At 38.0% G+C, this 13,166-nt stretch overlaps 1 protein-coding gene across 6 annotated transcripts in view; it reads right to left on the bottom strand.

Annotated features, from left to right (window-relative positions):
• Positions 1-1,674: 1,674 nt before the first annotated feature.
• LOC118843617 (zinc finger protein 2-like) overlaps positions 1,675-13,166 on the bottom strand; it is a 111,104-nt gene continuing 99,612 nt past the window's right edge. For 4 of the 6 annotated variants that reach the window (XM_036751328.1, XM_036751326.1, XM_036751329.1 and 1 more), the window contains 3 exons: positions 10,007-10,133; positions 9,484-9,579; positions 1,675-6,350 (listed from right to left, as the gene is read on the bottom strand). In XM_036751328.1, coding sequence (XP_036607223.1) covers positions 5,056-6,350; positions 9,484-9,579; positions 10,007-10,133 — 1,518 coding nt within the window. In that variant the 3' untranslated portion in view covers positions 1,675-5,055. Of the gene's footprint in view, positions 6,351-9,483; positions 9,580-10,006; positions 10,154-13,166 lie in introns of all 6 variants that reach the window. The other 2 variants (XM_036751330.1, XM_036751332.1) reach the window with 2 other exon arrangements.

The following is a 13,166-nucleotide window of genomic DNA, read 5'->3' as shown; positions in this document are numbered from 1 at the left end:
TAGTGGCATTGCTGAGTGAAAGCATATGCTCAGATTTACAGCCCTTTGGGCACAGTTCCAAATTGCTCTCCAGAATGGCTGAATCAGTTCATAAGTCCACCAACAGTATATTAGTGTTCCAATTTTCCCACATCCCCTCCAACATGTCATTTTCCTTTTTTGTCATACTAGCCAATCTGATAAATGTGAGGTGGCACCCCAGAGTTGTTTTAATTTGCATTTTTCTAAATATCAGTGGTTTAGAGCAATTTCCATATGACCGTAGATAGCTTTGATTTCTACTTCTAAAAAAAATTCCTATTCACATCCTTTGACCATTTATCAATTGAAGAATGACTCATATTTTTGTAAATTTAGCTCAATTCCCTACATATTTGAGAAATTAGGCCTTTATCAATATATATGCTTTCCAACCTTGGTCATATTGTTTTTGTTTGTGCAAAACTTTTTAAATTTCATGTAATCAAAATTCTTCCCTTACCCATAGATCTGACAGGTAAAATTTTCCATGCTCCATTAATTTGCTTATAATATCACACTGTCTCTAAATCATGTAACCATTTTGGCCTACTCATGGAGCAATTGATATTTCTCTAATTTGTATCTCTTTATGTAGCGGGAAAAGTGTTTTGTACTTGTGTTCATATAGTTCCTAGGTTTGTCTTGGCAGGTAGATGCTCAAGTATTTTATATTGTCTGCAAGTTAAATAGAAAATCTTTTTCTACTGAATTTTATTGATAGCATACAGAAATGCTGGCGATTTATGTGGGTTTATTTTATATCTTGTAACTCTGTAGAAGTTGTTCTATGTTTCCACTTGTTTTTTAGTTGAATCTAGGTATACCATCCTATAATCTGCAAGGAGAGATAGTTTTGTTTCCTCATTGCCTATTCTAATTCCTCCAATTTCTTTTCTTTTTCTTATTGCTATAGCTAGCATTTCTAGTATATCAATGAATACAGTGGTGATATTGGACATACTTGCTTCACCCGATTTTATCAGGAAGGTTTCTAGCTTAGCCCCATTGCAGATAATGCTTCTTCTTGGTTTTAGATAGATATTACTTATCATTTTAAGAAAGGTTCAAGGTTGATTCACATGCTTTCTAGTGTTTTAATAGAAATTAGTGCTGTATCTTGTCAAAAGCCTTTTCTGCATCTATTATCATAATTTTTGTTGGTTTTGTTACTTATATGGTCAATTATGCTGATTATTTTCCTAATATTGAACCAGCCCTGCATTCCTGGTATAAATCCTACCTAGTCATAGCACATGATCTTTGTAATATATTATTGTAATCTCCTTGGTAGTATTTTATTTAAAAATTTTGCAACAATATTCATTAAGGGGATTAGTCAAGTTTTCCTTCCATTTTTCCTTTTCTGTTTCCTTCTCTTCCTGGTTTAGGTATCAGCACCACATTTGTGTCATAAAAGAAATTTGGTAGGACTCTTTCTTTGCCTATTTTTCCAAATAGTTTATGTAATACTGGAATTAATTCTCTTTAAATGTTTGGGAGAGTTCACTTGTGAATCCATCTGGTCCTGGGGACTTTTTCTTAGGTAGCCCACTGATGGCTTATTCAATTTCTTTTTCTAAAACAGTTATTTAAATATTGTACTTCCTCTTCTGTTGATCTGGGCAATTTATATTTTTATAAATATCCATTTCACTTAAATTGTCAGAACGATCTGCATAGGGTCTTGGAGGTAGATAAAACAACAGAGTCAGATTTAAACCAATGTCCTTTGACTAAATATCCAGTGTTCTTTCCATGAGCTCCACTAGGTAAAGACCCAGAAAGACACAGAAGACCTTTCCCCAGACAAAGAAACTCAAATTTATTTTAATTTATATCTTTCATCATTTTCTATGGAGAAAAAAAACAACCCACATTTCCTACCCCTTGGGAAAGTTTCCAATTCTTGGCTGGCTTCAGGTCCCTTTCATCTCATGACAAAATGTCCTGAAGCAATCATCTAGCCAGATTACAGGGCAAAGACCAGTCTGTGTCAGACTGACACTTGTCATTTTTCTATCTACTTGGACACATTCCCTCAGATTCCATGCGGGTTGCTACTAGATGATGCACCAGTTCATTTTGATTATGACATCCACTCTACATCCAGCCAGTTTGGGGTTTGTTTTTTTAACAATCTTTGTTACCCAAGTACATACAATAATGTGACCTGTGATTACCATCACTTTTTTATAAGGGATTTTTAAAAAATAACTGTAAAAGAACAGACCACCAAACCCAACTCTATGTGCATCTGTGATCTCATCCCCACTTGTCCTACTTCTAATTTTTTTGTTTAACTCTGACTCAGAATTCTGATTTTTTTAGGTTATAAATCCCCCAAGCTTATACCAAGTTCCAGAATTTGTCTCTGGGCTACAAACCAAAGTTTGTACCTAGTACTTAGTCCTAATTGATTAATGTTGTTCTATGCCACATTGGGACATACAAAAATTCTTAGAGGTCTTTATAAACCATGTGCCCATTCCTAAGTCAATTATGAGAGAAGATGGCATCTGAGTTCCCACCTATGTTTCTGTCCCAATCAGGAAGAAGTGGTCATCAAACAAGAAAAGTTTCATTTATTCTATTCCACATCCTTTTTGGGTTTTTTTGAATACTTGTTTTAAAGGAAGACTGACCCCTTCCTTTTCACCTCTTCTATTCTGCAACCTAGATGCTATCAGTCAATAACCAAATACTGGGAGCTTGTTCTCTATGCCCTGAATTTAGAAAATCATTAGCTTTTAATCCAATCAATCTTCTTGCCGGCTTATTTAAATCTAGTTTAAAGATTCTGAACTTTGGTTAGCTTAACCTCCCCCTCTAAGCCTGTTTCCTCACTTGTAGAATATTTAAAGACCCAATGAGAGACTCTATAAAGCACTTTGTGAGTTATAAACAGCTATAAAAGTTTCAGCTATTGTTTTTACAATATAAAAAAGGTGGGACTCAACAATCTTTAAAGACCCTTCCAACTATCACCCAACTTTTCACATTGTTTTAAATAACAGATTAAAAAACCAATATTGCTGTTTTCTCCACAATGTTATTTTGTTTTCCTAGGATTTGAACCAAACTGGAATCAATTATTCCAGCTTGTCACACTGTCATATTACCACCAATGTTTACTTCATTCCAAATTTTCTCTAATCATATCCCACTCTCAAAATGTTATTCTAAACTTCCTGCTATATAATTGGATAACATCTTTGAGGCAATTTGGCACAGCAGACAGAATACTAGACTTGGAGCCAGAAAGACCGAGTTCAAATCCTAATTTAGATACTTACTATGTGTGCAAGTTACTTCACATCTGAGTCAGTCTATTCATCTAAAAAGGAGGTAGTAATAGCACCTACCACATAAGATTGTTGTGAGAAGGAAATGTACATAAAATGCTTGTTAAACCTTAGAGAACTTTATGTGAACTAACATTGTCATCTTAGGACTCCATATGTCCTTTCATTTCCTGTTAAAAAAATTTCTGACCCCGACACCAGATCAATGTACAAGATTCGGGGGTATGTATGGCATCTACTTTGCAAATTAGTTAAGAATGAATAGATCTTTGTTCTCATGACACTACCTGGCATGGTGTGAGTGAGAGTCATGATTTCTGAACTGGACCTACAGATAACCATAAGAAATATTCCAGTGGACTAGGCTTTCAGGGTGGTCCTTCTGCTCGGCCTGGAGAGTTCAAGCTCAGCCAAAGGCCTGAAGATATGACTACAGCTATAAGACATCCATGGTTTTCTCTTCAAGAGGAATTCTCTGGTGCTGAATTAAGGATTGTTATGGATAAAGGACAAAGGTTTACTCCCCCAACCAAAACGTAAACTCTTTGAGGGACTTCGTGTAACAAAATGGGATACCTTGACCATGTAAAGAGATGACTCCCTCAGCCAGATTCCCTGTCACCAAGGCCTTTTTTCTCCTAACACCAAGGGGTTAAAAGGGAGAAGATAAACTCTATCCTATAGTTAACTGTTTTTCCCTATTTTCTCTTCTCTGAAAGTACTTTTTTCCTACCTTGTCCACTGTAGCCCAGCATATGAGGAATTCAAACACACAACAAAACTACAGCAAATTTCCGCAATACCACCCTGTACAGCTGAGGTAAACCACAAAAACATTCTCAAGCTACTCATCTAGGAAGCATTTAAATTATCAAAAAGCCCTCATCCTTCATTCTCTTCCTTTCTAGTCTGCAAGTCCTTGTTACTGGTCTCCAATTCTTGGAGTTTTAGTTCTTTTACCAACCTACCCTTCTTCTTAACTGTGAGCCTAAGCTGCATTCTTAAATTTCCCTCAATTGCCAGGGTAGGGTCCTTTTGTCTGGCCATAGGCCCATCACACTTTGGCTTCCAAGTGGAACTTGCTATTGTAGGAACCAAAGGCCTCACCAATACAATCAATGCTCTGGATCTCTGCATGGAAGAAATTCCCGACAGCCATTCTTTTGATTATGGATATTCAGCTGAGACTGCCTGTATTAATAAATACTTCCTGAGTTTTATCCAGCCCTTTTTTCTTTTTTTTCCTCATGACTTTGCTTTTTAATGCTTTTAATGTCTTCTGGACAGCAGTTTCTCCAAATTTTCAATCTAGATCAACGTCTTTCATTCTTTCACCTCCAATTTTTCTAAAAGTTAAGTATTCCATAACCTGGCATCATCAACCCTGTTTGGAGAGGCTCACTCCTTTGAAGGTCACCCCACTCCCTTTCTCAGGGATTCAATAGCTCACATCACATTATTGATATAAAGACAATCATTACTCTGCCAAGGAAATCCCTCAGTGTAGTCCACTAAAACATTTTAAAATACGCAAGACTCCACATTTATATTCAACACACCTACCATCAGGGTACCATATAGGACTGCACATCAATCATAACAACTTTTTGGTGCACATGGTCTTTTTGTAACACTGTCTTACAGTCTTCGGAGTATTCACAGCATTTCATACAGTGCTAGACTCATAGTAAACCCTCAAACATTTACTGAATTCACCGCATTCGTGGAATCTCTATCCAGTATGAATTCTCTTTTGTTGCATAAGTGCTGAGTGATCACTGAAGACTTTTCCATATTTGCTGGCTTTATTGCCAACATGAGTTTTTCGATGTTGAGAGAGGGAAGAGCTCTGGCTGAAGGCTTTGTCACATTCATTACACTTATATGGTTTCTCTCCAGTATGAGTTTTCTGATGTTTTGTAAGGGAAGAACTCTGGCTAAAGGCTTTTCCACATTCCTTGCATTTATAGGGTTTCTCTCCAGTATGAGTTCTCTGATGTCGTATAAGGGCTGAGCGGTCACTAAAAGCTTTCTCACAGTCATTACATTTATAAGGTTTTTCTCCAGTATGAGTCCTCTGATGTTGAGTAAGAGCAGAGCAGTAACCAAAGGCTTTCCCACATTCAGTACATTCATATGGTTTCTCCCCAGTATGAGTCCTCTGATGTTGAATGAGCCCTGAGCGGTCACTAAAGGCTTTCCCACATTCATTACATTTATAGGGTTTCTCTCCAGTATGAATTACCTGATGTTGAGTAAGAAATGTGCTTTGACTAAAGGCTTTCCCACATTCATTACATTCATAGGGTTTCTCTCCAGTATGAATCCTCTGATGTTGAGTAAGGTATGAACTTTGATTAAAGGCTTTCCCACATTCATTACATTCATAGGGTTTCTCTCCAGTATGAATTATGTGATGTCGAATAAGGGCTGATCGGTGACTGAAGGCTTTCCCACATTCATTGCATTCATAGGGTTTCTCTCCAGTATGAATTCGCTGATGAAGGGTAAGGTGTATGCTCTGGCTGAAACCTTTCCCACATTCATTACATTCATAAGGTTTTTCTCCAGTATGAATTCTCTGATGGAGGATAAAGGCTGAGCAGTAACTAAAGGCTTTCCCACACTCATTACATTTCCAAGGTTTCTTCCCTGCACAAATTCTCGGATCTTTAATTAGGTCTGAATTCTGTTTTAAGTTCTCTCCAAGTGTATCACATTTAAGAAGTCTCTCTCCTGTAGGAACTTTCTGTGGTGTAACAATGAATGACCTCAGGCCAAAGTTTCTTGCAAACTCATTACACTGATGGCTTCTCTCCCCAGTAGTTTTCTTGTGAATAACTGTATCTTGGCTTAAATGTTTCTCATAGTTTCCCTGTTGCCCCTCTAACTGTCCTTCACATTGCCAGGTTTCTTCCAACATGGAATCCCTTGTGACTCTTTCCGTTAACACCCCATGGGATGATTCTTCTTCAGAAATGTCCTGCCTTGAAACTAACTCTTCAGTTTCAGGTCTAATATTCCAATCTGAAAGAAACGAAAAATGCAAATGTATCTTTTATTCTTTGTTAGAAAGGCTCTACTTTAGTTGGAAGAGAATAATGAAACTGAAAACAATGCCTACAAAGGGAGGAACCTGACAGTATTTTAATATAGTCTTACATTCCTCAGAGAAGAGTGTCAGAGGTTTAACATGTTGACAAAGGAGAAATAGCTATATGCCCGAAGGTAAGTGGGGGGGGGGGGAGGGACAGCTGCCAAGCCAGTTATTCCCCAGGCCTTTTTAAAGACAACAGGAAACAGCCACAGGGATAGTGTAAATCGGGTATTTTGGACAACTCAAAGTGTGATGAAGGAAGAGTTAACATTATGGTGACATGAGCTTAAGGAATCTGAGTCTCAGTGGGACTGTTTGTGCTAAAGTTCTGGTGGAAGTTTGTGAGCTGACAAGGAGCAGGAATAATTCAGAAGAGCTTCAGTGAATGCTACAGGAGAAAATCAGAAAATGCTACGACAAGGAGCCCCACCTGTGGTTTCTGAAAGACCATGTTCAATGATCTGGGTCCCACAGCAGAATGCTGTGATAAGAAGTTACCTAGATCTGATCTAATAATTCTCTAAACCTGGAGCAGGCATGATTATAAGTGACATTTCTGTGACCAAGTGAAGAAGTGATGGTAAGAGGGGTCACAAGTTAATAAAGAATAAAAAAAAAGATGTAAAATTTGGAAAAATAATCAAAAACCTAAGCATCAAAGATTAGAAAATAGGAAATTTAACAGTAGCTGAAAAAAGCAGATCAAGATCAGGATATGTTTCCTGGAAATGCACAAAGCCACCAACCTAATCCAGTATAAATTCCTATTTGGGTTACTGTAACAGCTTCTTAGGCTCCCCACCGTTCTAATCTGTCCTGTATTTGACTGTCAGACTAATTCTTCTAACACTTTTTTACCTGATTATACTTCCCATACATTCAGGATAATGCCAAACTCTTAAATCTGACACTCTTAGCCTTTCCTCACTCTAACCCCATGCTGTCTCCTGTTATTAACCCTACCATGGTCCCTCTGTATCAGAGCAGTACCTGTCATCTCTTCTAAACCCAGCCTGTTTACTGCTGAGCCCATACCTTTGCTCATGCTGATCTCCCTGGGAGAGATACTTTTCTCCACTTCTCTAATATCTAGGCACCTTCCAGGGATAATCTCCAATTCTATAGACTACACAAAGTCTTCCTCAACAATACCAGCCCATACTAATCTCTCCCTTTAAAAAATTTCTAAAGTACTATCTGTATTATTTATTCAGGTACAGTGAATATGTACACTTGAACTGTTACTAAACTGTTTCATGTATATGTGTCTCCCTTATCTTCCCAACCAGTGGTTCTAGAGAACAGGGATTTGGTCCTCCACTACTTATACAGTCCCTGAGTACACAGCAAGAGTGCTATGCATAAAGCTGCCAAAAAGAGCAAATTGTCAGGAAAGGTGAGGCAAAAATAAGACTATTAGCTAAAAAGAAAAGATGTTCCAAAGAGAAAGTTATTCAAACCACTTAGCACCCAATTAATCAAAAACTTATTCAGAATCTGTATGCACAGCACTGGAAATAGAAGTATAAGACATGGTTCCTCCTCTCCAGCTTACAGTACAGACATTGAGACATGACCAACACCACGTGTATTGTAGTGAGACTACTGCACAGGGGGTCAAAACATCTGATTTCTAATACCTGCATGGCTACTAATTCACTGTATGATGCTAGAGAAGTCTCTCTGAGCCTCAAGTCCTTCTAACTGTAAGATTACATGGTTCTAACACAGTTGTACATGAAACAATTAGAACAATACCACCAAGTACATAAGCAAGTGAGATATTTTGTGGCACAAACCATAATAGGAGTTCAGAGAAGGATGGGATTAATTTAGGCTTAGAACAGTTGAGAAAGGATTTAAACTTTTGCTGTGGAGGACAGAACAGCTAACAGCCCAGATAACAGAGAGTTCAAGTTAGACAGCAATGAGGAAAAAAAGGTGACCATCTAAGATAGGGACCAGGTTAAAAAAACTACACCAGGAACAGTAGTATTTACATGGTGCTTTAGGGTTTGCAGAGCACTTTACAAATATTAACTCATTTATCTTCACCACAGCCCCAGGAGACAAGGGTTACATTCTTTCCCCTTTACAGATGAGAAAGCTGAGGCAGATAAAGGTTAAGCGGCTTGCTGAAGGTCACACAGCCAGTAAGTGAGGCCAGATATAAACTCAGTCTTCCTGACTCCAGGTCCAGCACTCCATCCACTGGCACCACCTAGCTGGGAAGGACTTGAAAACTACTGCTGAAGAATTTAGATTTGATAAGGTAAGCAACAAGAAAAAAGAGGTAAACGAGTCATGTGATAAGGATGAGACAACAGACAGCCTCAGTGGTACACTGATACCTCTGATACAGTAAGAATAAAAACAGAGGGCCCCCAGAATACTGGTTGGACTCTCTATGAAGATTTATGTTAAGACATGGACAGAATCACATAGGATAAGGCATCACAGAAGAGTTGTACCTTGCAATACTTGAGGAAGCGACTACATGATAAAAAGCAGAGCATCATCAAAGTAAGGAAAGCAACAGAGACTATGTTACTGAATGAGAAAATTTTAGGAAAATAATATTTACATAGATTAATGTGGATACAGTATGTAGGCAGGACTGCAAGAGAGATGGGAATAAGAGAAGTCAGCTAGGAAGCTACTGCAGCAAACTATGCCAGAAGCGGGGAGGCTCTGAGCTGGATGATGGAAGTTGCCATGAAGTGATTTAATTAAATTCAATACCTACAATGTTCCAGGCAGCCCCTCCCCTGATCTCAAAGAGTTTAATGGGAGAAGGGATGGGAAGACACATACATAACTAACTGTAAGAGACAAATGTGATAAGCATAGAGGAAAGTCCAGGCAAAGTACTGAGAAATTTAAGGAAGAAGAACTTGTTCAGCCAAGTACGTAAGGGTACTCATATGATGTGGACTTTCACTTCTCCACAGACAGAGAAGAATCTGATGAGAGTTCCTCACAAAATATTTCAAAGCTATGAGCCTCACCAACTAATTGGACTGTTATTTCCAATGACTCTTCCCCACCTATTCCTACACTCACCTAAGTGGGTACTTTTTGGGTCTTTTCTCTCCAGCATCCATGGCTCTCTTCCTCGTTCCAACTGGGAGATCACATCAGGCTTAGAAATTGGAAGCCCTATTCATGACAAAAGAAATGGATGTTTATGCTGAGGATAACGCAACCACTAATTTTTCAGAAAAAAAAAGACACCATGATGGAGTGGTCTGGGTAAATGTGAAGAATTTCTGAATGGTATTCAGTATTACGTTCACAGGAAGGGTGGGGATTTGCTATACACTCAAGAAAAGCAATTGGTCCCTTTTAGCCTCCCAGTTATAAGGATGGAAGCCTCTCATTACCTCTTCAGGTATATGTAAGGGCAAAGATGCTATAACCCAAGGGGTAGCACAATAAATTACCCATGTCTAATTAGAAAAAGTAGAATGATGCATGAATCCCAAAGCAAACCAAATTCAACTAAATCCAATACTTCCAAAGCCCTTGGCTATTATGGAAATGAGAATGCCCAGTGAACAAATTCACAAGAGGAAAATGTCCTTACCCAACAAGACCAGGTTTCTATACCTCTCCAACATCACATCCCTGTACAGGTTTCTTTGAGCAGGGTCCAGTCGTTCCCACTCCTCTCGGGTAAATTCCACAGCCATATCCTTCAATGTCAATGATTTCTGAAAGATCAAATGCATTCCTGCAGTTGGTAACACCAGAGAGGACAGAAGGGATAGATAAGAACTGCTCTTTATCAGTTTGACATATGCCAGTCAAGTCTAAGCGCCTACTTATTACACATCTAGCACTGTACTAGATTCTCTGGTAGATACAACTACAGTAAGAGGCACAGTCCCCACCCTTTAAGCACATAAGCCTATTGTGGCTAAACACATACATGGCAAACAGAGAAACACAACATATATAATCAAGTGCCAAATTGTGTGAGATAGACCAAAATGCTAGAGAGGTTCAATGGTAATAAAGGAAGCCTTTAAGGAGGTGGGATCAGAATTTGACTGGAAAGTATTTATCAAGAAAGCATTCCAGGTACATGATAGTTTGGGAAAAGCAAAGGCAAATATATTGAAACAAATCCTTTTATTAAGGGGATTTGTTCTGTGAAGTTTGGGCTCGGGCAAAGGGCTACACTTGAGGGCCTAGAGGGCCACATGCAGCCTCCAGGCTTCAGGATCCCCATCTCTGCTCAAGCATGTTAGCCAAGTCCTCCGTGGAAGATTTCACAAAAGCTATGAACAAGAATCACACAAGACACGAAGGCCTGAATGGATTAAGGTATACACTGGCAGAAGGAGGGCATACATCAATGTCACAGATTCACTAACGCACAGATGAGGGGTCATTATCATTACAATCTATATGCTGACCATTTTTATTCTTACTATAAATTATTAAATTCACAATCCTATATAAAGTGGCCTCTTGTAGGTAATGGTTTCCTGAGTTCATTTTTCCCTGGGGCTTGATCCTTCTACCTAAGTCAGTCATTGAGATGCCTAGATTTGAAACAATGGCCTTATCTTATACCCAAGTGCTGATCTTAACTCCAAGATAGGTGAGTATATTTACAGTGAGAACATTCCCATCACCTTTCTCTTAAAATCCCTAACTGTTTGGTGAAATCCACTGACTGACTTTTTAAAATTCTCAGACTTTTCCTTAAACAGATGGCAAGAGCAAATAAGTCTTTATCAAGAATTTGTAATTTGCAGATTACTGCTTACAGATTCCATATGGCAGAACTATATAAAGCAAGGAAGCAGAAGGAAGTATACCTTAAATAATGTTAATCTGTTGTTTATATTACTACTTTAAAAAGCCAAGGTCCCTTCTATTACTACATAGAAAAAGTAAGAATTATTTGTCACTAAGTCAGTGCTTGAAACCAGAAGGTCTCAAGGTTTTTTCTAGTCCTAGTAAAATGGGCCCCAGCACACCAGCTGTACCATTTTTTAAAACACACACATATTAACCCATGAAAAATAAGTAAGATACACAAGGGAAGGTAATCATTAGAAATAACATACAAGAAGAATATGTGGAATTAAAAGGCCTTCCCTGGCCCCCATAATCCCCCTCCTCACCCCTCACCCCAGTACCTTCTCTCTGAGATTAATACTAATTTCCTCTGCATTTATTTTGTAAACATAGCTGTTTCCATGCTGTCTCCTCCATTAGAATGTGAGGTCCTTGAGGACAGGGACTGTGTTTTTGCCTTTCTTTGTAAACCCAGCACTACACATAGTGCCTGGCACACACAGAAAGTGCTTAAATAAAGGCTTATTAACTTGTCATCATCAATTCTGAATGTGGTTAAAACTGGGATCAAAAAATGTACTATGCAAATAATACTGTTCTAGACATAAAACTTATGTTCTGGAGACATGGCACTCTCTCTAGCAGAGTATTTAGAATGCATAATATAGCTTATAAAGATCTAGGCTTACATTTTAGGTCAATCTCTTGTACTTCTAAGTCAAGCAAAAATTACCTACTATACAGTAGGGTACTCAAAAAGCTGACATCTGGGGCTTGTGATAAGTTCTTAATAAAAAGAATGCAAAGTATGAATTATGGAGGTTATTTTTAATTAAGAGACTTCTAAAGATAACATTCTGGGAACACAAAAGATGTCTTAGAGCTTGTGTGACAATGAATGTTCAGAAATTAACATTATCTTATAACGAAGAACAGATTTACCATTCTTACCAATAATAAGCAAGTATCATCTTACTAATTTATTAAAAGATTATTTTCAAAATAGCCAAAAGATCTGGATCTGAAAGGATTTAAATATCCTTTCAGTAGTGCTTGAAAAGACGAAGGTTGTACTAATACATTTGGATGACACTTAGGTGACCACATTACAGAATCTGTGTGTATGAGTAGGAACTAGCAACTAAGAAAATTCTGGAGGTTTTGAAACATCCTTATTAAATTCTCAAAATTATTTGAAATATTATCTGAAAATTATAAAAAGGGTACCCCATCTCCAAATATGTAAATGGCTCTCCATACAAGAAAATATCTGCACTATTGTAGAAATGGATGATGTTTACTCCCACCTAAGTTTACTGTTACTTCTTTTTTTTTTTTTGAAGGGAGAAGGCAGGGCATTTGGGGTTAAATGACTTGCCCAAGGTCACACACCCCACCTAAGTTTAATTAAGTCAAATGATTCTGGGGTTTGGTCATGCCCCTAGAACTTAGTTCTGTATATGTCTGGGGAGAGTGGGGCTAGAAAAAAGAAAACATATGGTTTCAAATCTACTTAATTTGATATGGGAAATTTATCATTTATTTTTTTTGTTTTGTTTTTTTGAGGGGGGAAGGCAGGGCAATTGGGGTTAAGTGACTTGCCCAAGGTCACACAGCTAGTACATCTGTCAAGCGTCTGAGGCCGAATTTGAACTCAGGTCCTCCTGACTTCAGGGCAGGTGCTCTACTCACTGCACCATCTAGCTGCCCCGAAATTTACCATCTTTTAGAAGCACAAGGAGCAGACAGTTATCTTATAAATGATAAAGTTTCTATATGACTGGAATTAAATCAACATCCCTTCATCATGAAAAGTGGTTATATATTACTTTATATTCTCAACATCTAGCATTGTCCTACATATGGACAAGTAAATGTCTGTTGAAGATGATACCTTGAATGTGTAATCAAAGGTAATATCTTCATTTTACTTT

This window comes from Trichosurus vulpecula, chromosome 3, assembly GCF_011100635.1.
Source record: "Trichosurus vulpecula isolate mTriVul1 chromosome 3, mTriVul1.pri, whole genome shotgun sequence".
Lineage (NCBI taxonomy): Eukaryota > Metazoa > Chordata > Mammalia > Diprotodontia > Phalangeridae > Trichosurus > Trichosurus vulpecula.
The sequence above is the reverse complement of the archived record's forward strand: the minus strand, read 5'-3'. Positions and strand labels throughout refer to the sequence as shown.